This window comes from Orbicella franksi, chromosome 5 (assembly GCF_964199315.1).
Source record: "Orbicella franksi chromosome 5, jaOrbFran1.1, whole genome shotgun sequence".
NCBI classification, from domain to species: Eukaryota; Metazoa; Cnidaria; class Anthozoa; order Scleractinia; family Merulinidae; genus Orbicella; species Orbicella franksi.
The window spans coordinates 6192888-6219703 of NC_138149.1; the positions used below are offsets into that span (position 1 = coordinate 6192888).

Sequence of the window (26816 nt, forward strand, 5' to 3'; positions counted from 1 at the left end):
ACGGTTTTTCGTTATGTAGGATGACATGAAGTGTATCAGAATCCATGATTCGCAAGATGGCGGCCAGCTCACTTCGTTTTATTGGTGAAGTTTACTCGATTTTTGTTTAAATCGTTAGCTTTTTGATTATTTGTACTGAGAGTTATTTTTCACAAGTTTTCAGTTATGACAACTGTGAAATAATTAATAATCACTTAATTTTTTTATTCACAAAAAAAGATATCGGGGTGAATTTAACAGGTAAGGTAAATGGCTGAGCACATTGAAAGATTTCGTATTGTCTTGTGCAGTATAATAACGCTATATTTTCTCCTAGATTCTATGTTCAAGGGAAGCTATCATGGAAAACAAGTTCATAAAGGCAAGTCAGTAGTAGTGCCAATGCTGGAAGATTCTTTTGATATTTGATGTGCTCTGTTATTTACCATGATAATCATGTTTCGCGGGTTTTGGGGTGTTAACGAGAGACAAATCATTAATCCCAGATTTTGACTTTTTGAGGTTGATCTCTCTATGTACATACTGCTAGGATCAGTAATGTCAAAATTGTCCAACTGGTACAGTCAAACCTCTGTTAACTAAAACATGTTCACCTTGATATGTCTAATTATATGGGAGCTTGAAATTGTGACATTTGTACTTGACCGGGACCATTATTAAGTGTCTTCTCAAGGGAATTGACCTCCAACAAGATGTGTTTGTTTAAAATACATATATTTTTTAATACAGCACTGGCTAGACTGTAACAAAACTTTACTGTATGGTGACTTGTCCCCAGTATGTTTAATTCATTAATCCATTGACTCTGGTCCCATGCCACCCCTAACTGGCTGTGATAAGCATTGGCCTTTGTTCCACTTCTGCCGTCATCACCTTTGACCAAAATTGGCATCATCTATACTCAAGTTCTGCAGAAGGAAAAGATCTTTCCAACAATACCCAGATCACAGTGATTGACTCAATGGAGCCTGAAACATGCACAAAAATACTCAGAAATTTGAGGGAAAAACTGGCAGCAAAATTTCCTGTGACAACACAGTTTAGCTGCTCTATGGTAAAAATTGTCTGTCTTGGTGATGCTTTCTCATTTAAACTGGAAGCAAGCCCAGTAGAAGGTCAATCATTGCAGAAAAAAGATAAGAAAAGGAGAAAAAGGGAAGGCCAAAAAATTTTAAAAAACCAAAAAGCCTAAAGATGTACCTACAGGTGTAGGTCACTTTCTCGTCCAAAACCTATCTCGCAATAATTTGATTTCTGTGCATGCCCGAGCAAAAATGTTGTAAAACGCGATGCTGGTGGAAAGAAAGGCATGCTGTCATCTTGCAAATGCCTTTTTGAGTTAAGTGGCCCATATTCTGGCTGAAAATCTCCAAAATGTCCAAAAAATGCATTTTTGGCAAAAAGCTCCAAGTCAGTGGGTTAACTAGTGATTCTGTAAAATTTTGTTTGCAGATGACTTCACACAGGTTTTAAAGAGAGCATCTGATACTGGTGTTCAACAGGTGATGAAAAGTTGTAAAACATATTTAATAAGTAAACTTCCACTTTCAAAAGAGTGAGAAATAAGCCATCTTCAGCAAAAAAGAAAGCCCATTGAAGGTGTCAGTTAAATGGTCATTTATTAATCAGTGCATCAGTCAGTCATGTGATCCGTCAATTGATAAATCAAAATCTTTTTTAATACCTAAAAATTACCAATTTGAAGAAAAAGATAAGTTATTTTTTGCATCAACCCCCTGGTCCTAAAGTCATGCCCTTAAAAATTTGCATGCATAAGTTTATATTTGTATTTGCCTCTGTTGTACGTGTAGATGATTATTACAGCAGGAAATTTATCTGAGAGTCGAAATGCATTGGATCTTGCAAGAACAGATGGTAAGCAGAATATTTTATTGTAGTTGGATCTTCAACTTTTATGTAATCATGACAAACTCAGCAACCATTTTCAAGATGTAAAACATCTTGTTCCTTTTTTTGGGGGGAGGGGACATTTAAACATAATGAAATAGACTTTTAATGCTGTCATTGTGAGCACAATCTTAAGAAATTGGTCTTCTTCGTCTATTGTACCTGAAATTTAAAAATATGAGTAGCATTATGGGTTAATATGTGTAGGACAGTACTCTATCAAGGAGTCAGGTTTGAGCTCTAGCTGTGACTGTTGCATTGTCAGTTAGATAGTTTGTGAATATATAATATATAGTTACACATGTACAGCTTTGACTCACAATAACTCAATCATTCAAGGGAAATCAGGATAGAGTTTTTAGGAGTTCAGTTTATTGGGTCGAGATGGGAACAAATTATTATTTAAAAATAGGAGATCATCTGTCCACAGACCCGCTATTTTTTCCTTGAGTTCAGTTAGCAAACTAATCATATCTATAACAAAATTCTTGATTGTGATTGGTTCTCTGCGTGCCTATTTGCCACGTAATCAACGTGCAATCACGTGGGTGTCCAATTACAGGTATCCAATTTGAACTTTTTGTAATTGGACACCTGTAATTGGATAGCCACGTGATTTGCATGTCAATTGCACATGCTTTAATGGCTTTCTTTGCAATGTTTCCTACAGTTTTCAAAACTTATGAAATGTGCTGCAGACGTTTTCACTCAAAAGAACTTCTCAAAAGACATTTTTAATTATGAAATTTGTGTGGGCTATGAACAAACCAAAATTCAAGGGGCAGCATGCTCAACGAAAAAAAAAAAAGCAGAAAAAAACCACCTTTGACAGAAAGACTAGAGAAGAGAATAAAATGATGTGGGCTTTGAGTCAGCAAAGGGTTCAAGTCATTGAATGTTCAGATTACCAAGGGTAAAATCACAGTTAATGTTAAAAGCAAATCTAGGGGAAATCTATTTTGGTTTGAATTAGTGCAAGACTTGAGTTATCAGGGACTCTAACTTTCTGGGTACTGGTAAATGGTTGCTCAAGGCAATGTGATAAAATACTGTCCCCTCTGACAGATTGGCCACCTATTGATTGTAAGGGGAAATTGAAATACTGTAAGTTGTTTCTTCATGCTACAAAAAAGGAGTCAAATATCAGTGAGGTTGAATGTCAGTTCTCAGAGTTTCCCTGATATCCCTCCCGTTAACGATAACTTTTAATTATCCTTCTCTTTTAATAAATATATTTTATTATCTACAATTATAAAACCCTTTGCTTCCTGTAGAATCTTTTCACAGCACTGTTGGGTGCCATCCCACTCGCTGCAGTGAATTTGAACAAGATGGCCAAGATCCAAATGACTATCTTTGTCAACTAATTGCTATTGCACAGGAAAATAAAGGAAAAGTTGTAGCTGTTGGTGAATGTGGTTTGGGTAAGTAAAAGATGTAGTTTATGGCCACTCATTTCTGACAAGTTGTTATATGCTGTGTCAGTTTCTCAAAATGTAGTGTATTGTAGTAGCATTGTAATTTACAAAAGTAAAAGCAGTGATCTTTATTTCTCCATAATGGTATTGGTAGATTGGCAAGTGGCTGTTGACAAGATTATATTATTAGAAAACTAACAACATCCACTTTCATTTAATTGGTATCACAGACCTGTTAAGTGTGGAAAAAGCTGCAGCTGAACAATAAGCCCCTCTGTATGTATTCCCCATCTGCACGCATTGAGTACCTATGAACCTAAGTGCATGTAACATTATGATGTGCATAAGATATCATAGCTATAATGCGGTTACCTTAGATCCACTTGGTGAACTTAATAACATCACTTTTTGTTCCTGAAACAATCTGTATGCTTGACTATTTTTTTTTTTTTTTTTAGATTATGACCGGACCCATTTTTGTCCAAAAGAGGTTCAGTTGAAGTAAGCCAAACAATTTTAAAATAGTATACAAATGGTATTTAAAGAATTTAAAGGAGCCAAAAAAAAAAATGAATGTTCTTTTTCATGGCTTACACATGTCTTGAAAAGTTACATCTTTGAAAAGTTACATCTTTGAAAAGTCCCTGAACTTGAAGAAGATAGCTAGGTTTTATCACAGGGGCAGATCTAGGGGTGCAGGGGGTGCACACCCCTCCCCCTGAGATGAAGCCTTCTTCGTATTTTCTTTTAAAATTTGTTACCTCACCAGCCAGTTACCACATTCCTTTGTGGTGCACCCCGGCTAAGAAAAATCCTGGATCCGCCCCTGTACCAGTGGTCCTTGCGTTTTAGTGAGAAATCCTTGAATGCTTTAGGCTACCACAAAAATTCAACATTCTCCTACAGAAGGTTCGAGGGGAGGCAATGAGAATAGAAGGGAAAAATTTTTCTTAGTCTCAAAAAGCTAATATGGTGATACCAGAATTTATTAATAAGTGATTGTTATTTGAAGTACCTAACAATGCAAGTTATTCCGGTCCAGTCTAGAAAATTTTGAAAGTAAAAAAAGCTAAAGTCCGCATGCAGTCCAAGTGGCCCATCAGGCCGGAACTTATCCTGGTTTCTGTAGCATGAAGCGACTAGGAATATTTCTACTCACCCCTGGATGGGATGCTACTCCATCACAGGGTTACCCCCAGCATTAAATTCGCCGGTACCCATTTGAACACCTGGGTGGAGAGAGGCACTGTGAGAGTAAACTGTCTTGCCCAAGAACACAACGAAATGTCCCCGACCAGAGCTCAAACCCGGACCGCTCGATCCGGAGTCGAGCTCACTAAGCATGAGGCCACCGCACCTCCACAGAAAATAAGTTATTGATGATTGCTGAGTTATCATGAAAAGTTCCGAAAAGAAAAGTTCTGAGGTCTGTATCAGAATTTTAAGGGTTGTTTCTGTGTTTGTAGGTATTTTGAGAAACAGTTTCAATTAGCTGAAGAAACCAAGCTACCAATGTTTCTACATTCAAGAAGTGCACATCAGGATTTCATTGGTAGGTGAACAGGCATATATCAGTCACAAGAAACCGAGGGAAAATATCTTGCATGTAATATGCCGACGTGACTATAGCTTGTAACTTACATTGCCTTAGAAAACGCTCCGCTGATTTTTCCGCGTCCTTACTGATACGATAGAGTTCAGTGGTACGATGTCTACGAATCAGTGTGGACGAGAGGCGAAAAAAACGCGTTGTTGTAAACGATTTAGCGTGGATGGGATCTTAAACTCACGGTTACTTTATGTAACATGTCGAATTATTCTCGCATTTTGATTGGTTATTACTTATGATCTATTGGAAGACAGACGGGTAGATGACGTCATTGGCAACTTTTGTTTATTTTTTTATGAAACAAGAAGATTTCATGTTGCCGTGCGTCTGTTCAGCAATGGATCGCAGATGACGTCACAATATAACGGCGTGTGTAACATTTTTGTTTTTAACACATTTAGATGTCATCTTTGATCGTATTACAGAAGAGACGCACGGCAACATGGAGTCTACTTGTTAAACAGAGCAACTTGTCTCCAAATTTAGTCTCTGTCGCTCTCTTCTTTAATTCCTTTTCAGTTTAATAAGCAAAGTGTGAACTTAACGTTTTCTCCCATATTTCTGCCTCGGTCTTTTGGACGCCTCTCTGTTGCCCGGTCAGAGTCCTATTAAACTAAGAATCGAGACCGTTCTTTCATTTCTGCGACATGTGGACGCGTTTACTTCAGCTTTCAAACCAATTTATGTTATTATCGGTCAAGCATTTAGAAGGAACAAAAACCTTCCATCTCTCTGCCACTCACGAACTGCTCTTTACCAAATGTATCATTTTTCAGCGTGTTTCTTTCAGATATCATCAGAAGAAACAGGGATAGGTTTGTTGGTGGTGTGGTAAGTGGTGTCACTTTGTTTCTTGCATCATATAACGGGTCAAGTGTCCACTACAGTCGAACCTCCACTAACGGCCACCTCTCTACAACGGCGACTTTTTTTATCCCGGCGGACAGTCCATGCATTCACTCTTATTTTAACTTCTCTACAAAGGCCACCTCTCCACAACGGCAACGCGTCCCGCTACCAAAATAACCTCTTCACACCGCCCAGTTAACAGTTACTGACGAATGGTGTATACAAAACCCCATTTTGTATTGGAAAAGGTCGCCAAACTTGATACGTACAACGCTTCGCTGGTCCCTGTTTCTGTTTAGTTTCTGTTTTATTGATACAATTTGATTGCGTTACGTACAGTTATTTTTGTTTAAATAAGCATTTTTTAAGAAGGCAAAATGTTGCACCTCCGAAAAAGCAGGTGTCATGTTACACTCCTACCTCCCCATAACGGCCACCTCTTTACAACGGCCACTCTCCTCTGTCCCCAAGGTGGCCGTTTTGGAGAGGTTCGACTGTAATTTGTTTATTCCATCATAGTTTGTTTCAACGAGGTAGCCTTAAAAACTTCCGTAATTAATAGTTAATATGTATTTTATCTTGTATACTCGCACGCTTTTTTTACAACTTTGAAACCAAATTATCGTTGTTTGTTATTTAAACTTGCTTTTACTTGTATCTTTTTTTTTATAACCATATTAGACCCTTATTGTGGTTGGCGGTGAGATTGGTGCTGGCAAATTTGAGAGCTGTGTTTTACTTAATGTCTAAACATATTGTGATACAGCTCCTTAACTTTGCATTTCGTTTTTAGGCTCACTGCTTCACTGGCACGAAGGAAGAGGCGTCTGACTATCTGGATCAGGGTTTATATATCGGCATTACAGGGTGGTGAGTGTGTTACGAAATATCAATAACGCTAAAAATTAAATTTGTAGAAAATGTTGTGAGGTAGTGGATTAACAAACGATTATTATTTTCTACTTGTCGTTGTAGCTCGTTGAAAACTGAAGACAACATTGAAGTCATGAAAACAATTCCTTCCGAGAAGTTACTGCTCGAAACAGGTGAATTTTTTTAAACAAAAGATTGTTTGTTTTCAACGCAATTGGAGCGCGCGCGTGATTTCGTATGTCTTGACACTAAATTGGAACTGTTTTCATGTTTCCTACAGCCGATACTTAGATGTTTTTGAAAGAATTTATGACAATGGCATCCTAGGCTCCTAGATTACCGTATAAACCCGCTTGTAAGAACCTAGTGGTTTAAGAACCTGCTGGCAGAAATTTGCAATTTTAATACCCAAAAATATAAGAACCTGTTTAGCCAAGCAAGATCAAGCAGGTTCTTATATGTTGGTTACACTTCAATTTTGACCACATTTTACTCAAGGAGTGTAACTTTGAGATTTAAAATTTATATTGCGAGAAAATAGATAATACAGTTGTGAATAAATACTGTATATTCAAGGACCAGTCCGAAGTTTATGTATTTTTTCTCAGTGATAATCAACAACTATGTCTCTTTCATAGAAATTAAGAACCTACTTAACCTAAATTGCCAGCAAGTACCCCAAAATACAAAAATCTATTTTGCCAGACTTCAAAAATGTAGGTCCTTACTTGCGGGTTCTTACTGTATTTCTCTTTGGCGACGTCCTATTGTCGAGTCACCTATGACGGCAGCTTTCTGAAGTTATCGAGTAATGAAAAAATCGGAAGAAAGCGCTTGGGTCCTAGCGTATCAAAGTGGTACCTCTTTTAACTTTTTTCATCGTGCAAGAGTTACACTTTTGTTCGTTTCTTTTCTCTCTTGCAAACCATCTAGATGCACCTTGGTGTGACATTCGTCCAACTCACGCCGGCTTTAAGCACGTAAAGACAAAGTTTGAAAGCAGAAAAAAAGAGAAGTGGGAAGCTGGACTTTGTGTGAAGGGACGCAATGAGCCTGCAAACATCATGTAAGTACCACAGGCTTCCCAGTCTCGAACGTGACCGAGAGGTGTGACGAGGAGGTAACCAGGAAGATTTTAGTCCAGTTCCTGTTTGTGTCACGCGTCTGTGTCTGACGCTGTCGGTGTCACGGTCTCTTCCGAAGCCGTAGTGTTGCTTGACACTGAGATCGGAATGAGATTTAAATTCTCTTCAAATTTCAAGAACTCTCTCTTCCATGCAATTCCATTTATTTTCAAATGAATGTATTTTGGACTCCTGACTTTGCTCAATTTCATGAGAACTCATGTTTCTTCGATTTCTTTTCCTCTCTACAATTTTTTCGTTTACTTTATTGAGTTATTTTTTTGTAAAAAAAATACCTCTTAGTCGGCGCGTCGGGTATGTTATGGACGGGTCAATGGGTGAGTGAGTAAGTGAGTGAGTGAGTGAGTGAGTGAGAGATGTATGTATGTCACACCAATCAGCTTGGATCTACTATGAACAGCCAATCAAATTTCTTGTTGTAAAGGTAAATGGTACGTGAGAAACACAAGGTATGTATAAACACAAGGACTTTGGTAATTGAGAAATAAAGAGTGACGTGTATGTTGCCGGTTTGTGATTTTTACTCCGGTTTGGAGGGGAGTGTAACAGTTACATACGTACATTGGGTTGTTTTAGAGTGCATAATTTTCAGTGTAATGGTGGCTGGTTATGAACGAGATGAGTCTTGAGTTTTGAAACAGTTCATGGGTAGTAGGCAAATGGCACGAGATATTTTTATTTTTAATTACAAAGGGTAGCTTGATACTTTTGTTTTTCACAAGGAGTTAATTCAATTAGAGGTGACGAATCGTCGGTTCTAGTTCTTAGGACATGTTTTAGAAGAGACGAGACTATTTAGATTTGAAGCAGTTCTAACGTTTACGATAGTAAGTGAAGGTAACGATTGTTTTGTTCTTATTGCTTTGTTCAAATTTTTTTTTAGTTACAATGGGTAATTTGACACTCTTGTTTTTCACAAGGTAGTAAATTCAATTAGAGCTGACGAATCGTCACCATTTGTTCCCACGAGATGTTTGCTATTTTTAGTTACAAATGGTAACTCGACACTTTCATTTTTCATATGGGAGTAAATTCAATTAGAGCTTACAAGTTATCGGCTATTGTTCCCAGCATATTAAACAAAAAAGAAGCTTTCATTTCTAGAGTGTTTTTACGTCTCTATTTGATGGGCATTTTATGACATTCTTTTCAGTCCGATATTTTTAAAGGTAAAAAGTATTAAAACTGTTCAAATGTTCTTTGAAGATTGTGTGGCACCAAGTTAAAGTGCAATTTAATTAAATCAGAGAGGTTTTTTCTCTTTCTTTCAATTTTCCGTGAAGTAGTGTTGTTGCGTTGTGTTGTGTAAAAAGGGTAAACTTACGACTCGTATGAAATGCGAAAAGTTCTCTTAACTTGAGTATTTTTGAGCAAAAATTCCTCTTGGGGGCTGGAAGGGCTCCCGAGGGGGTACTCCCGGAAAAATTGGTTGGGGGTGTGCGGCCCGCTTCCCAAAACCCTTACCCTATTTATGACCAAAATCTGCGATATTCCTTACCCTATTTATGACCTGACCAAAAATTCGAAACCCTATTTACGACCTGACCCTCAAATCAAAACCCTGTTTCAGACCTGCGTTATAATTAGCTCCCTAGTTCAAACCAATGTTAAATTACCGTAAACATATAAATTTGTGAAGGGCTTTTGTTGATTTTCTTTTCGATAATGATGAAAAAGTGGCTTCTTCTTAAAGCATACCCATATCAAGGCTAGAGTGCAAAAACCGTACCCTATTTATGACCAAAATGACCAAAATCAGCTAAAATCGATACCCTATTTATGACCAAAACGGCTGAAAAACCATACTCTTCGGGGCCGCACAGACCTATATAGCCCATATAAGGAAGTCCCCCCCCCGGGGGGGAAGGGCTACGTGATCGGTGAGTGAGGGAGTTATGTATGTGCGCGTGTCAGACCAATCACAGTGTGGGTTGTATCAAAGAACGAATAAAATTGCCTGTTAGAAAATAAGATGGTATCTACATTAATCTGGAGACGTGTCAGATTACTGTGGTTTGTTCAGTCAAACATTTTAGGGCTTACTATTTAGTTATCTTACCACTACCGATGTAACATTGTATGTACACTCCCAGTTTCTTTCTTGCTGTACATCGCAACCAAAAAAACTTGTCAAATCAACCAAATCATTACTGTAAACAGTTCCATGAATGCTCCTATCTCCGAGACTTATAGTTCACAAAAAAAATAACTCTTGCACGCCTTGCGTGCCTATGTTTTTATTTTTGCAGTCAAGTGCTAGAAGTTGTCGCAGGAAGCCGAGGAGAAGATGTGCATTCACTCGCTGAAACCGTTTACGAAAATACACTAAAATTGTTTTTCAGATAGCAGTAGCAGTAGGTGTTATTTACACACAAATTATTATGTTTACTTCGTGGAATGTACGGCTAGATATGATTCGCATATTATGAAAATATTAAACACAATGTGACTGCGTATGAGGTCTGTTGAAAACACAGTTGAAGCAATGTGGACAGACAGATATATTTATTTATGTGTCAATCAACTCTTCCTGCCGACTGCAAATGACTCAATAATTTACATTTATGAGCTGCAATAATCTTGAGATCACACTCGTACATGCCATGATTTAAGATTTTAAGTCTCGCCATGCACGATTGCAGAAACAAGTAACAAGACAAGAGAGTAATAACGTGAATTTCTCTCAAAACGCGAGATAAAGTAAATCTACTCTAGCTCATAAAACTAATTAGAAATACAATGGGTTTATAATGAACTACCGTATATCAAAACTAATTATAATAAAAAAGATTTCCTGATACTAACTAATTAAGATTCATAAAAATTCGTAAAAAAATTCTTATTTGATTTGAATATTTCTGAGCAAAAGGAGAGAATAGTTGAAAAATATTATGCCTTTGCCTAACGTTTTTGATGGTGATAATTTTGGTATTAAAGTGTTTTATAAGAAAGTTGAATTAAGCGTATAAAGAATTTATCATCACTCGCGCGACTTTCAAAGCCACCCCCCCCCGCCCCCGATCAACAGATTTGAGCCGTCAATCTTTTTTTCTTGATCAGCAGCGTTGCTAGGTAGCATGGCTTCTCACCTATGACGTCACCTATCGCATAGGTATAGGTATCGTGATTGTTTTATAGTTTCCGGGCATAGTTAAAACTGTAAAACAATGTCTGGACGCAATCTAACGTAATTTTTCACAGAAGGCAAATATATGTAATTACGCATTATATGATAAGCATGTCATTGAGGTTTCTTGTGTCTTGTTATCAACGGGAAAGAGCTTTGTTCCCATGAAACGGCGGAGACTCGTCGTTGTCGCTCGGATTCTGGCGATCTCCAATCGATTTAGGTTTCGTGCTCCTTCGACAGCTCACGAACAAGAACAATGAACAAAGGGTAAAAAATATCGAGCCACTCAGAACTAAGATCCAAATACCCTCCACTGAAATAGACAAAACAGAAAAGAAAGTGACACAAAGCAACGAATAAGCAAAATCACAGAAGATGCTTGGTTCATCATACGTAAAACAAAACTAGTGAGCGGCCATTCAAATGAAAGCCTTTGAGCAGCACTTTTCATGTGGTAATGTTTGGAAGTTTCAAAGCCTGTGGATGACACACCCTAGCGAGTGACCATTCAACTGACTGCATGAAAACAGAAGCATATCACACTCTAGGTGATATGTTTCTGATGAAAACTATTAAACAATTGCTTTACAAGGCCCTGTTTATTGTGCCATGCAAAATGGTGCGAACTTTAAATCGGTTTGTGCTTCAAACCCAAATGTGAGACACAAGATTCACTTGAAGGGCGCAAGAATACCTTTTTAGGACAGTGCTGTGAATTTCACGTACCTGAACACTGCTTGTACATTGGAACAAACGAGTCACAATAAGCCTGGAATTCAGCGCTACCATGTCCTGTGAGAAAGGTCTGAACTTTGGTATCGTCTAAAGTGAACAGGCCTCCTATAGTGCAAGAGAATACGGATCAGTACGAGATAAGTTTCATGGAACAACTTTAGAAAGGCTAACACTTGAGTGTCGAAATTTATTTGCTTTAGGGATCCTTAGGCCCCGTCCACAACTACGCCGGAGGACTTGAAAACGAAACTTTCTTTCTCCGATTAGGTCTTTCCTCTACACTAATTCGTCACGAAAACGGAGCTTTTTCCAAAACGCTGTTCAAACTGCTGGAATTTGAAATGCAGGCTTCGCGTTTTAGTGTGGACAGAAAACATTTTGAATTAAAACGAAGCTTTTCGAAATCGATGAGGTTCAGATAATCATGATATTTCCCTCCCCGAGTTTTACTCAAACACAAATCCAAAATGACCGGTGATTGTTGCGTGTTCAAATTTCTTCAGCGTAGTGTGGACGGAAAACATTTGATGCGTTTTCGGAGTGAAACCTCCGTTTTCAAATTCCTACGCCGTAGGGTAGACACGGCCTTAGTTTTGCATTACTTCGTTAAATATGTAAAGTAAATTTTACCTGGCCAGCAGAAGCCTCTTTTAGTGCTAAGAACAGACCTGCAATAACAAGTATAACAAGGAATTAGAATGCCCGTGCTTTAGCGAGAATCACAGGTCCTCGTCCATTACCTAGCTTACAGTACAAGCTAATTAAGGATCTATATACGTCATATTACGTATCAAGCAAGGTCGCGTCATTCACCTGACGCCATTTATCCACACAACCACGTGACCACTAGGACACCATACGCCTCCATATTTGATGCAGGACTTGCAGCCCATGAAGCACGTCTCCTGAGGCATGTCGGGAGCACGGCAATATTTATGAAGACGCCCTGCAACAGGAAAATAAAAGTTATAGCTCTTTTTATACAATGACTTTATTATGTCAGTCTCCGTTATTACACACGCTGTGATTGGCCAATTTAGCGTGCCTTATTCTATATTGTACGATCTGCTAAAATTTGAATTTGCTGTCAAAATGTCCGGTGATCTATCGTCAGGTTTTCATTATGGCAAATAACAGCGTAAGATATCTCTGTTTTCTTAAAATTTTGACCACACGGTACGTGTTAACGACTTAGCAATAATTTCAAATGGGCTCGTTTGGCCGTTGACGTACGTCGGCGATTTTAAGCCGTTGCGTGTGAATGACTTGAGATATGGTTTGTCTAGCAGTAGAGATATGATAAATGTCTCTCTAACCTGGTCTTCTCGGTCCGTACTGTAAGTTACGGACCCTCGTTTTTCCCCTTTGATCCATGGCCTGCGTTCTTCGGGCCGGTGCCATAAATGTAAAGGGAAAAAACTCGATCCGTAAGTTACAGCACGCGACCTCGAACTCGGTTAGTAGAAGAGGTTTTGAGGTAAATCCGAGCGTTTTGATTGGTTTTTCTAGGTCGGGGTTTTGCCATACGGACCGTTTCCATGGAGACGGGCATAAGCCGTGTATTTTTTGTTTTCAAAAGGCGGTAAACTCAAATTCGAGTGCCATATAATAAACTTTTTACTAGCCAAGCTTGCTCGCGCCGTACTGCCACGACTTGGTGCCAATAATCCCCAGTGATTCGATAAGTAAGGGATTAGTGATAAGAAGAGGATGCCAATTTGTTAAAATGGTCTCGAATGGTACGATAAAAATATAGAATCAGCTCGGTTTGAAGCGTTCAACACTTTAGAAAACGCAAATGCAGGGAAGAAACTACTAAAATTAATGTCGGTACAATCTTGGAAAATAAAAGTTACCTTTAACTGTATTATTTACACGGATAGGATTGCCTGAAACATGAAAATGACATTTGCATTAAAAGGGGAAGAGAACCAAACGCGAGAACTAATTTAAGTTAAAGGGTAGTATGGATGGGTATGTGTTAAGAGGCAGAGAATCGAATGTACAGCATAAAATATATTGTTACTCTTCCGTTCCAGGATATCTTGTCGATTCTTTGGTTTTATTTTATTTCCTTTTTCAAAGCTTGTTTATATCATAACACATCATGGGATAGTATTTAACAAACTCTAACACGCAAGCTTCAAAGAAGCCTTTACGAGTCCCTCTCGGTGATTTCTTACCGCATGGTCCAACATCCGGGTGTGACATATTGCTCGGTGCAAATCCGATCCTCTGATTGGCTCGATCAAACACTACTACATTTCCCTCCATGACGACCTCTCCCAAAACTGCTCCAGAGCGTTTAACACCAATACTTAGACAGTAAAATTCACTGGTGAAAGGGAAACAAAGGCAATATTCAATATTCAAAATCTGTTCCAAAACTAATGATCGCAGAAGTCTGGTTGTCTTTTATCAGTGCGACGTTTATTAAACCTCCAGGCTGATGAGCAATTTTAGTTCAACCAGACAACCCTAGCTGGTCTCAGGCCTGTAGCGCTGGCTTGGTCAAGACGACAAAGATAGAGAATGCCGTTAGAGGAACTTTATTATCTTAAGCAAAATATTTACATTATAAAGTTTGAAGTTGTTTCAGTCTCCTATGATCGCGCTCAATGATGATTGAAGAGACTGACTGACTGACCGATTAACTGACTAACTGACTGACTGACTGACTGACTGAATGACAGACAGACTGACTAACTGACTGACTTACTGACTGACGGACTGACTGACTGACTGACTAACTGACTAACAGACAGACTGGCTGTTTAACTGACCGGCCGACCGGCCGACCGGCTGACCGGCCGACCGACTGACCGGCTGACCGGCTGACCGGCCTACCGGCTGACCGGCTGACCGGTTGACCGGCTGACTGGTTGACTGGCTGGCTGACTGATCAACTGACTGACTGGCGGCTGACTGACTGAACGACTGACTGATTGACTGACTGACTGACTGACTGACTGACCGCGTTCAATTTCATTGACTCTAAAAATTATTTCTCTGACAGAAGTACGAGTTGTGAAAATTTGTTATTTAAAGGTTATTTAAAACTGTGGAAGTGTTTTCTCTGGACTATTTAGTTTAACCTTTCAACAGAAAAGCTTTCGATTGGCTGACTACAATAGTTCTTTATTAATATTATTCCATGTTTACTCACTCTTGTTTTCTAACATAGTGTTTCCCAAGAACAGTCAATCCAAACGAACCTCCAACTAGATAAAAATAAAATAAACTGACCATAAGGCATATATCATTGTCATCATAACATTATCATCATCATGCGACAAGCAGTAAAATTACCTACATACTTCGTCTACATCAAATGTGTTGAGTGGAGGTTGGTAATGAAGATTAATTATTGCGAGGTTTATTACTTCCGCATTCAATCGTTAAAAAAGGGAAGTGACAATCACAGGAGATGCCATCCTCAATTAATCGTGTTTTTTAAAGTTTTCGTGTATTAAACCTTCATATAAACATTTACAGTGCAAACGTAATAACAACCTCGATTACATTAATTACCTCTTCCTTAATTGAATCATTATTTTCTATTTACAGCCGGAATTTTTGCAAAAAAGAAAAACAACAAGGATGGAAGAGATTAGGGAAAAACTGAGAGCCGTTATTAACAACAATTCAAGTTCGAACAGTTCATTCTGTCGTTTCAGAATCAAAAAGAACGCTTCAAAACTCACTCATGTCTTTTAGGTAGATAGTAATGTAAGGCCATTGATAGGGATCTGTATCGACACAGTAACTCTTCCAAAATCGTTCATCAACGGGCGGGCCACGCTAGTAAGATAAAAAAAAAAGGACGTTGAATTCACACAACGTGCTGTGAGGGAAGCGGTGGTCTCATGGTTAGTACACTCGACTCCGGATTGAGTGGCCCTGGCCGGGGACATTATGTTGTGTTCTTGCATGGGCGAGACACTTTACTCTCAAAGTACCTCTTTTCTCCCAGGTGTAATATGTAGATATAGCCAAGCCTAAAAGCGGAGCTCCTGATTGCAATAACCATAAAGGAAAAAGGAAAAAGAGGATTTGCTTCTCTGGGATCAGAAACTCAAAAAAATCAGTTGTGAGCATGTAACCCCAGATATGGTCACGTAATTTTGGTCAGCGGATACCTTGTTTTGACAGGTTTCAAATGACCGCATGTCTCTGTAAACCTATTAGCTGGAGTATGGCCGCCATGTTGCACGACTCTGTCGTCGTGCGTACGCGCCCACGAGTAATACCGCTAGTCATGATAACCATGAGAAAATCAGAGAGATATGAAACAGTTTAAAAACTCTTCAGAAAATTCTAACTTCGATTTACCTCTTTGAGTTGTGCTATGACTGCAGCGTAAATTTCGGGCTGCAATAATATGTCTGTTGTGCCTATGGAAAAAAAAAATTGTCATGAAAGAGGTCAAAGGGTTTTAACATTTAGCAGATGATATAAGAACTTCACCGAACCTCCTGTCTTTAAAATGGATTGAGCCAGCGGTATTTCAGCAGATGTTGCCAGGCAACACGACATATGCTTATGTTGCTATCTCGCGTGAAAACGTTTGGCGTGTTCGGGCGTGTTTGACTTTAATCGGAAATTCTCGGACTGTTTCTACGAAATTTTTCGAAAAACGATTGCTGCAACGACACTTACCACTGTCAACAATGGCGGCGGGAAAACTGGGCGGCAATAAACCCAGACTGTTGCCTGCAACATCCTGAAACGTAAAAAAGAAAAAAAAGGTCACGGGGGAAACTGTAGGACGATTGTCGAGAATATCATGCATAACGATCGAACCCGGGGGTTAATCCCATATGAAAAGGTCGCGGATGCTCGTCGGAAAATTCAAATTAAACCTCTAACGTTAAAGAGACCAATCTGGGCGTAGCTCAAGCTTTATTTGACCCCAAAAAGATACCCCTTAAAACTGAACAGACTCGATTACCAGCCGCTGTTCAGGAAAGGAGCCCGCGCTGGTAGGCCAGACTCGAAAATCGAGTCTAAAACGGAAATAAGAGCGCTTTTAATTATAAATTCAAAAATCAATTTATATTTTTACCTTCAAATTTCGTAATTGTCTAGATCTGTTTAGTGCGCCTAATGGTCTCAGAAATATGTAACGCCAGCGTTTAATTCCAAATTAAATGAAAATGCGAAAAATTATCCGCCGTCCTATGCGTTCTCCAAAATACGAGTTAAATAGTCACTGGAAGTTATCTCTGATTGTACCATGCCTAAGAATACACAGCTAAACACAAAAGCCGTTGTATACGGTGTTACACCCAAGAGCCGAAAGCTCGCGTTTTAAAATTCTTAACCAAGGAACGTTTTTACTCAAGATGATTTGTAATCCTGGCTACTCCTCCATTTTTAACTACAATAGTGCTGAGCATCGTTTTTTTTTTTTCGGGGGGGGGGGGCGGTCAAATCCTCGTACAATTCATCTGTTACTTAGCAACAGCATTAGCGATAACTGCGGCTCGGTGCAACTCACTTTCCCGCGCTTTTCAGTAAACGTTAAGATCCCAAACACAACACTAGACTCACTCACAATGCCTGTCATGGTAACACTGTACCAAGTCTCTTGGTTTATGCTCGTGTAGTGGATGGGTCCGCGATACGCTGAGGGTTCCGGAGCATCCAGCCAGATTTTCCCCTTCAGTGGCAAAAAAGGTCGATGTTAATAAATATGAGAACGTTAAGGTCGCGTCCACACTACTTCGGAGAAATTTGAAAACGGTGTTTTCACTCTGACAACGCGTCAAATGTTTTCCGTCCATATTACGCCGGAGAAATTTGAAAATGCAACAGTCAGCGGTCATTTTGGATTTTGCTTGAGAAAAACTTGAGGAGGGAAATCACATGATTACCGTAACTTCCGCGTTTTTGAAAAGCTCCGTTTTTAAAATGTTTTCAGTCCACAAGAAAACCCAGAGTCGGTGTTTTCAAATTCCTCAGGTTTAAAGAGCGTTTTCGAAAAACTCCGTTTTCGTGACGGATTAGCGTGGTCGGCAGGGCTAACCGGAGAAATAAGTGACCAAGCAAGGTTTCCATTTGAAATTGTAAACGTGGAAAACAGGACATTACCTTATTACTACATGTAACAAAACATATTTTCAACTTAACCAATAAGAAGCTAGTTTAATACATACGGTAATCAACTTCATGTGAATGTAAATGTATCAGCATTTGAAAAAAACTATGGAAAACTATAAAAATGATTAAATTACTGAAATAAAAAAAAATTATCTAAATATAGTTTGAACAGGGATTCATTTCTTTCACTTACCATTCCATTACACAGTCCAAGAGTGAAAACATTTGGAACTTTATTGTCTTGGACCAGCTGATCGTAAAGTGGCTGCAAGAACACAATTACGTTTAAAACTCAACCTAGAGAATCAAAACATTGCGCTCATTTGGCGGGCTTTTTACAGTAATTGTTTTCAATACACCTGCACCTTGGGGCGCCTAGCCCTGGCCATAAAAAAAATAATAATAATTTCAAATGAAAGCCGATTGTGCTGACCTATTTCGGTCGGTTTCTTTCACCTTCTTACGAAAATCCTAAAACAATTAAACTAGCTGGAAGTGGTCGTAAGTAGTGACAACGCACGGATATTTTTTCACTGCCTGACGTGGATTGGGTCTGACCTTGGATCTGCTTTAGTATAAGACACCAGTTTATTTGTTGGTTCTGTCTTTTCTCATGAACTTACAACCGAGACAATTTTGAGTCGCGAAGAAGAGAGAAAAACCTCTACGCCTGAGCAGTTTCTATCCTTTTAACCAGCGGGCCGTCTTCATACCTCTCTGTGAAAACGCTTGACAGTAAACTGGTATCAAATTAACTTGTTTACTTAACAATTACTACCTGCACGTCATCCGTCGCCAAAGTCTTATACGCAAGACCAAGAATACCCTCATTTATAGAATTCCCTGCAATTAAATATCAACCATGACAGTCAGAACCAAACTAGCACCCGATAGAAAAAAAATACAGTGGAACCCCGTTAATCCGTTCACCAACGGGCCACAAAAATCTGGCCGTATTAACGGGGTGGCCGTATTAAAGGATTCTTTAAATAAGAAAATGACTGACTGAGCTTTTATTCGGGCCGGAATAAAGTGGCCGTAATAACGAGGTGGTCGTGTTAACGGGTTGGCCGTAAGGCGGGGTTCCACTATAGAACGCAGATAACGGTTTTTATTACGGAAACTGACAGCTAGAAATCGAACAGTTTCATCAGGAACTTACTGAGGAAGAAATCTTTTTCGTGACTTATAACTGCAAACTCTGCTGTCGTTCTTGGACCTGAAAACGCAAATTAAACAATTGAATGCGCACACGGTTTACTCATACACTCTGCTCCCCAAATAAATCTGACTATAAAAAAAAATACGGTTTTTATTTCATGATCACAAAGTATACAGCTCTCAACTTACCATCACCTGGAAACGCTACGACATCCCGATAAATGTCTCCCGACCACGCCCCTTTACCATATTCTGTTTCTATCTGTGTTACAGAAAAATACAAGTTGTTCAACGGATCGGAGTAGTGAACAAGGAAATATATTCACACATGGGATGTTTTACATCCGTCGTGTCAGCAAATAGAGAGATGGCGACCTCGAGCACAACGCCTAGTCAAAAATGAATTTACCTTTTACCTTCGAATTTCGCAATTGTCTAGATCTTTTCAGTGCGCCTATTGGTCTCAGAACTTGTTCAAGCTAAATATGTAACGCCAGCGTTTAATTTCAAATTAAATGAAAATTCGAAAAATGCAGCCGCCGTCCTACGCGTTCTCCAAAATAAGAGTTTAAAAGTCACTGGAAGTTATCTCTAATTATACCATGCTCAAGAAAATACAGCCAAACAGAAAAGCCGTTGTATACTCGACGGTATTATCCCCAGCCTTCCCATTGTGCGTACACGGATTGTGTTAACCACTTTATTTTCTATGACGTGGTGTATAATAAAAAAAAAAATCGTGTTTATACCGAGAAAATGCAAGTGACTCGTGCGAGATTCCATGGTATACCACTCGAAAGCGTTACATAAACACACCAGCTATATAACGCAACCAATTACACTCACTGGTATATGTTGGTCTACGGATGTACTTGACTTTTCAGGATAATAATACGTTTCTATCTCACACTTGTGATCCATTTCATCCTGACACTTTGGACCTTCAGAGAATGGACAAAACGAAAAAAACAGAGGTGAGTTGATTGTGATTGCAAGTTATTTAGTCAAACACTTCGGCTTCAGCAGTGACAGAACAAAACTTGCAAGTTTTTGTTCCGGATAATTTACCCGCCGTGAAATGACCTAATTTTCAGATTCACTCAGATTTTATTTTAATAGAGTCACTTTCTGTGCTTCCTATGCTAATTTCAGTAGGGAGGCGGCTCAAAAAAGCATTACTCAACGGCAAAAATTGAAGCGAGAACCTGTTAAGAATTTGTTTATGTAAACCCCGTCATAGCTTGGAGTTTATTAGATATAGGAGCAGTCTAGTTATAACTGAACACATACAACCAAACGTTAAGTTCACACCTGCAATAGCCATGTTCGAAGAACCGGTATCAATTAAAAATTCCAACTGTAGAGAAAACAAATTCAAAATATTTTAAAGCAGAAAAAATGAGAAGAAATTTAATTTAAATCGCCACTCAAACATTAGGCCATCATTTGTACCACGCCCCCTACCCCCACTCCCTCCCAGCATCTTTGACAGGTAGACTCAACTACATGCACCACCCATTTTTACACAACGAGGTAGAGAAAGGCACTGTGGCAGAGCCGTTCCTTGCCGTCCCAGGTACGCAACATATATATAACAAATCTAGCCAAACTTCAAACGTATACTTCAAGATACGGACTCAAACGGTCAACATTATATCAACCTGTCAACGATCTGTAGTTAAACATTATTTTAAAAGACATCAGTGATATAAAGTTGGCTTTGTGGTTTATAAACCACTCTTGTTGGAGCACATATCGTTTCAATACCAGTTTTAAATTGCTTGATGGTTTAATTTATTGCCACTACCTGTCCACTGACAATGCAAGGACAATACTTGGTGAAATTTTAAGTTGATCAATCTTCTTGGTGAACAAATAGTACGTTACCCGTTGTGGAGGCGTTCCCAAATCCAATTCAATAACATAAGCATATGATGTACTCTGTGTATATGAGACAAAACAGAATTAAAACTCCTTGTGAAGACGTACAAATAAGATTTTCCAGGCATATATAAGAGTACGGCAACATTGACACCTGTATAAAGTTTGTTTAGGTTTGACGTTTATGTGTACGCGCAACTTCGTTAAATAAACAAACCCGCAGAGTGAATTCCATCTCCTCTTGATCGCCGTCTGTTTTTGGCGCGGGTGTTGGAGTCATAGTGGTGCTAGAGTTCCTCTGTCGGTGATGCTTGGTCTTTCGACGTAAATCAAACGACAACATCGTCGACATTTTCTGTTCAAGCTTGGGCGAGTGTAGCGCGCCAACTAGGGGCAACACGACAAGTCCAAAAACCACCCATCGAACGAACATAACCGTAAAACCACGTAACTCGACATCGAAGAACGTCAAAAGTCCATCCGATTCAGAGGCAAACTGTGAAAGGGGAGTTCCACGAGACGCTGTTCTGTTATGAAGTTATTTTGGACACTCGCGCCAGCACAAGAGTAGACTGCTGTGTGAAATCACGCGTGTCGTCATTGTCCACAATACCTGTAAGTTTTGACACCTCCACAATCAAACAAATTTTTATCCTCCGCACACACGTCTATTACAGTTCCTTCCTCGCGGAAAAAGTGGCTTTTTCAGCGTCAAAGGAAATAGTGCACGTATGCGCGCAGACTAAAAAATTCAACGCACGAGATTTAAGACATACCAGCTACTTTTTATAGCGGTAAACTCGTCCGAAAGAAAATTCAATCAAGTTAATTAGAGCACACCGTACTGTTGTACAAAGTTTGTTTCAGGTTGGAGCTGCCTCACAGCATATTATGTAAACAAATTAAGAAATACTGCATCTCGTATTTACCTGTCTCGCGGTGTTAACTGGCTGGATCACTGTGTAATGAAGAACTAGCTTGTGGTCAATATTATCTTCTAGATGTTTACTCCATAAGATCCGAAGGAAAAGTAAGCACCAAGATGCCCTAGCTTGTTCCTGTGCTTTAGGGGAGGGGAGAGGATTTCAAGTTGATAAAATTACACTACACGAGATAGCCAATGCAGAGAAACAAGGAAAACAAAAAATATGTGATGCAGTAGGGTTGTTCTACTTTGCCTATCTCAGTCCCTCTTTTCACACCTGGGAAGATGAGCGTTCTTTTAATTGGTTTTAATTATGTTTTTAACTAAAGTTCGTTAACCGCGTTTGATTTTAGACAGATTGTAAGCTGTCGAGACACTCGGGATGAATCAGACATGTTGCAAATTCTAGCCGGTTTAGCTGACAACTGAAATTAGCGACAAAGCAAATCACAACGCCCTCAAAACTCCTAAATATGGTCTTCTTTTTTCGCTTTTTCCAACCTCGTTCACAGGGGCTTTTCCCTTAGAGGTTGGGAGAAGCGCTGGGAACGAAGTTTTTTAACGTACTAGTAAACGGCCCTCTGACTTATCCACAGTCTTCCCGTTCTCATTACTGAAATAGTAAAGAGTACAAGAGACGGGTGTCTGGAAAACCGGAACAGCGAATAGTAGCGAATAGCGAATGGCGAATAGTCCCTAAAGGCGAACAGTACAAATAGTGCGAATAGTGGCGAGCAGTCGAGAATAGTGGCGAATAGTGGCAAACAGAGGGGGAATAGTGACGAATGGCGGAAATTTGGTACCCAATACCTCGCAGTCAACCTCGCAGCAACGTGGGATGGGATTTTCCTACTAAAAACATAGAGGCTTACCACGACAAATTAAAAGATGTTTCTAAACGTAATCTCTTCTGTTTTCATCGCTGCACTTAGGGTTTGGAACAACTCCACAAAGATGGTGAGCGATATAGCTGCTAAGCTCGCAGTCACAGTCCGCAGTCTTGTCTAGCGAGGCTACCACTGCATGTAATGCAAAACCAAAATGACTCGAACAACGCCTCATTTTTATGTCGAAGCACCGAAAGTTGTACTTGTAAGCGATCACCGTTTCGATTTGACTTAGGAAGAATGGAGAAGCCTTGAATACACATAAAAAGAGCTTTCATATCACAATTGTGTGGCCAGATGAGATGGCCTTTCCGGAAAAAAAAACGTTTATTGATATCTTTTTTGTCCTATCTTTCACTATTTGCAATTAAACACTATTTTTAATTGAAACATACATACATATGTAGGAGTCTAAAGATAGCAATTTTGGCATTTAAGAAATTTGTCGAGAGAAAACATCCTCGAAGACTCGAGTAACGCTTTTAGTCTATCAGTGACGGTATGGGATGTTCCTAAATGGGAACAAAGCGTGAAGAGAAAAAATCGATGGAAAAACATTAACTTTTGCCAGGAGCCCATCACCCGGAGCCTCCATACGTACTATAACCTGGAGTCAACCCCTTCCCCTATCATTCTACTTTTAGAACTGTAATTAGCACAAGGGTCTCTTTGTTTCCCACGCAATATCTTGTTTCTGTAAGTAAAAAAAGCAAAACAGCGGCCAAAGCGGATCCCAGTCATTGTTGTGACATAAAATAATGTCAGCTCCTCGGGTATCATTGGCTGTTAAAAAAAGGGTCGTGTGAAAACTACCACAAGAACATTACTGTTTGTAAAAAGAAAGATACGGGAAAGGGTTGACTCAGAGGGTTGGTATAGGAGATGGAGGCTCCGTGTAATGGGCTCCCGCTTTTGCGAATGCCCAAGAGAGGACGAAGGGTAGAAAATTAATCCCCTATTTAGGCTTATTCCAGAAGTAATCTCTCTTACATTTTTTTTCTAGAGTGATCTAAAAATAACTCGAGTGATACCTGAAGAATAAGGTCAATATTGGGGGTTGATTCTTTAACCCTTCATGCTCTGTTGCGATGTCACATTGAACAATCCGCCATCTAGATTTTGAAGACAATATCTGGAATTTGTCCGTCAGCTGTTGTTGTTCCATTAAAACTGGCTTCATCCACATCAAACCTAAATCTGATGCCCTCCGTGATCACATCCCTCATCCCGTCAGTACCCCCCAGAGTGGATGGACCCTTGAGCAGGACCCGTATGATGTAGGGCCGATGACCCCTTACGATCACGGGCTCGTCAAACAGTATATCGTGTACTCGCTTGTTCACATCGGCAAAGAACGTTCCTTCGTAGGTACACATGACATCGTTATGGGAATCTAGAAGTTCCACGTCCACACTAAACGATCTTGTAGTGTTTTCCTTGTTGCTTATACCGTAAAGTCCCACCCCAAGCACAGTAATATCTCGATCAACTGTGAATTTAATGCTGTCGACGTTTGTTCCCTCACACATCCAATCCTGCCCGTAACTGGGAAACCTCGTGCAGCGGTACACTCTATGCGCACCCGGGCGGGGGTGGGTTAGAAAGCTGTTCACTTTGGAATCATCTTTAGAGCCGAAGTATAGAAATATATTTATCGTTTCCTCTGACGTGAGAATCCCTGACTGCGCAGCGTCCTCCGAAAACTCCTTCAGGGTCATGACAGGAAACCTTATGAAATTCAGCGCACTCGAAAGCACGCTACGTTTGTTCTCCGGTGTTGGTGGGAGAATTCTCCGATTGCATTCCGCTTCGGCCCAGCGCTTTATAGCTTTGAACAGCTCTGCCTCAAGCACCGTGAGGGTATCACGTGTTAGAACAGCAAGTAATGTCTCGTGGTCTATTTCTGTGAAGGCTTCGGAGGAGAGAACCCGAGAGGTTTCTCTGTCGATTATTTCCCAGCACTTTTCTTCCAGTTTTGGCTCGCAAAAGTAGCGCGCCTGAGCGAGCAACGTGAAAGCATTTTGATGGTCAATGTTCTCTTCGAGAAAATACACGCACTTCTCAGCCAAAAACGGGAGGATGTACTTCTTCGCCAAGTACAGAACACCAAAAACGTTCAACGGATCGATTTTTGCCTCGTCATAGTAAATGTACCTTAAGAGTTCAAGAAAACTATTCGCTTCGCAGTCTCCAATTTTTATCTCATTTTCTCGCTCGGCCATTTTGCCGTAGAACATCGCGTAGAACACGGGGCTGCTGATAGCCATCACGTATTTATGCGCCGGAATTCTCAATTTTTCCGACCTCCCAACGAGAAAATGAACATCGCTCATAAGCTCATTATTAAACATGTGTCGACTGCGTTCAGCGATGGTTCTTTTTTCGGTTTGCCAAGTTTCGCTCTCCTGGTTATCTCTATGAGTATACCCCGCCATCTTGCAGTCTAAGGCTGTTTACCTCGAGGCCAATTTGTTTTTGTCGAGATGCAATCCACCTGTTTATATTTGGAGAGCCACCAGTCTTTATCCGAACCCATTCAAGTGCCTTTCAGCCAATGAGAGTGAGTGGCATGGAAAACACGTGCAAACCAATCCGATGGAATTTAAATCTTTAATGAAAACAAGTAATAGATACCTTAGCAGGTTGCCAAATTCAGGTCAGTTGAGGGGGTAGAAAAAACTGTCAGATTGAGGAAAACGTATGGACGGGGTCTTGAAGCAACAAATGCAATGTCGAAACAGCATGGAAATCTCGTGTGAATAGCGTTGCTCTTAAAACAGCTATCGTTTTTTTGTAGCAACCATCATCCTTTGCCAAAGCGTTTTAAAGTCGATTACAGAGCTCTAATCTATGATTAAAATTCTTAAAAGTGATCGAGGTTTCAATTTCACTGTACTACGAGGTCTTCAATAGCTTGTGTTCATAGACCAGAAGCACATAATAATACTAAAGGTGACTCAAATATCAACAGTCTCTCACCCAAACGTAACGCTAGTTCTGTACTAGTAGAGTTCTAATACAGCTGCTGCAATCTGAATGGCCGAGCTATCTTACACTATGGCTTTTGCCACGTTATTCCTCGATAATGGGTGAATCAATTGAAAAGCAAAGGTGAAATAATAATGAACCCTCTAAACACCAATGGCAACACATTAGCACTGAATAAACTGTCTTACAACTCTGCTAGTCAGGTGTTCGTTGAACTAAAATTCGAGACACCTACAGCTGAGAGGAGAATGAAACAAGCAAACTTTGATGCACAACCAATACAAACTACCCACAGAATTCTGTTCAAAGTCACTATGAACATTAGACACTACATTTTGGCCCCCCAACGTCACCCTTTTCAGGGACTCATTCGCTCAACAACAGAATTGTCACCTTTGTTTTCGTGAAACACAAACCTTAAAATATTTTTTTTAAAATCTGTCCCTTCGTGCAAACTTTTTGGAATCAATTTGCCCTTTGGTGGAACAGAAAAAATCCAAATCTAATCATCCTATCCGAAGAAGAAATAATTTGTGGGTTCACCGTCATCTTGGCTTGAACCTCTGAGTAATTAATTATTGCTAAATCTGCATCGAGAAGAGAAGGGTATATTTGGGAAGCCATCTTAGTGTCGTTGAAATATCGTCTCGAAAACGAAAGACATAAATCTAGATTGCAAATACGTTTTTGAGCTTCTACTTTTTTCGCTATTACTTCGTTTGGTTAATTCTTGCCGGGTTCTAGTATCGCTAGTTGGTATTATATTCTGTCTTTATTAATTGCGTCGTTAGCTTAGTTGCTGGTTTAGTTAGTTGCTTCGTATTGTCGCTGGTTAGCAATACAGCAGGTGTTTCATGAGGGGCCTGGCACTGGGCAAACTTACCGGCTGTGAGGTGATTTTGCCCGCCTGTTTGACCATCTAGAGGAAAGGTTTTCTTAAGTTCACTTTAAAAAGGTTTGCCCTCCTGCATGCTGAAAACATTAATAATGAATCCCCTGTTAGTTGCTTCGTATTCTATTGTATTGTATGTACTGTAATCTTGTTTTGTAAGTAGTCTCACAGATATTTTATTTTAACTTTCTTTCGTTAGTAGGTTCTGTTTTGTAAACCTCGTTTTGTAAGTACTGCTTTTCGTGTGCAATCATAATAAAAATGCTTTCTGTAAAAAAAATAAATAAATACAAAAAACTATCATCTTTAACGT

The 26816-nt window shown here is 39.6% G+C and overlaps 2 protein-coding genes and 1 pseudogene across 3 annotated transcripts; 1 reads left to right on the plus strand and 2 right to left on the minus strand.

Annotated features, from left to right (window-relative positions):
- The first annotated feature begins 38 nt into the window (after positions 1-38).
- Positions 39-10759, plus strand: LOC145488597 (deoxyribonuclease TATDN1-like). Its single transcript, XM_081467483.1, has 13 exons — positions 39-84; positions 220-240; positions 317-361; positions 1453-1502; positions 1812-1875; positions 3183-3332; positions 3785-3827; positions 4793-4878; positions 5726-5766; positions 6578-6654; positions 6760-6830; positions 7591-7723; positions 10052-10759. Exons 1-13 carry the CDS (start codon positions 45-47, stop codon positions 10146-10148), a joined length of 918 nt encoding a protein of 305 aa, XP_081323609.1. The 5' UTR covers positions 39-44; the 3' UTR covers positions 10149-10759.
- A 113-nt stretch (positions 10760-10872) lies between these two features.
- LOC145488595 (beta-secretase 2-like) lies at positions 10873-21255 on the minus strand. The gene is made up of 19 exons (XM_081467482.1): positions 21029-21255; positions 20818-20871; positions 20242-20287; positions 19777-19871; positions 19120-19192; positions 18932-18988; positions 18548-18612; positions 17963-18034; positions 17225-17329; positions 16327-16390; positions 16000-16061; positions 15372-15468; positions 14834-14888; positions 13851-14002; positions 13524-13556; positions 12481-12613; positions 12298-12335; positions 11659-11772; positions 10873-11245 (listed from the first exon to the last, which is right to left on the minus strand). Exons 1-19 carry the CDS (start codon positions 21242-21244, stop codon positions 11070-11072), a joined length of 1707 nt encoding a protein of 568 aa, XP_081323608.1. The 5' UTR covers positions 21245-21255; the 3' UTR covers positions 10873-11069.
- Positions 21256-21274: 19 nt separating this feature from the next.
- On the minus strand, positions 21275-26740 carry LOC145488593 (BTB/POZ domain-containing protein 6 pseudogene; annotated as a pseudogene). The gene is made up of 2 exons (XR_014049516.1): positions 23655-26740; positions 21275-21874 (listed from the first exon to the last, which is right to left on the minus strand). The product of XR_014049516.1 is annotated as a BTB/POZ domain-containing protein 6 pseudogene (transcript).
- Between the last annotated feature and the right edge of the window lie 76 nt (positions 26741-26816).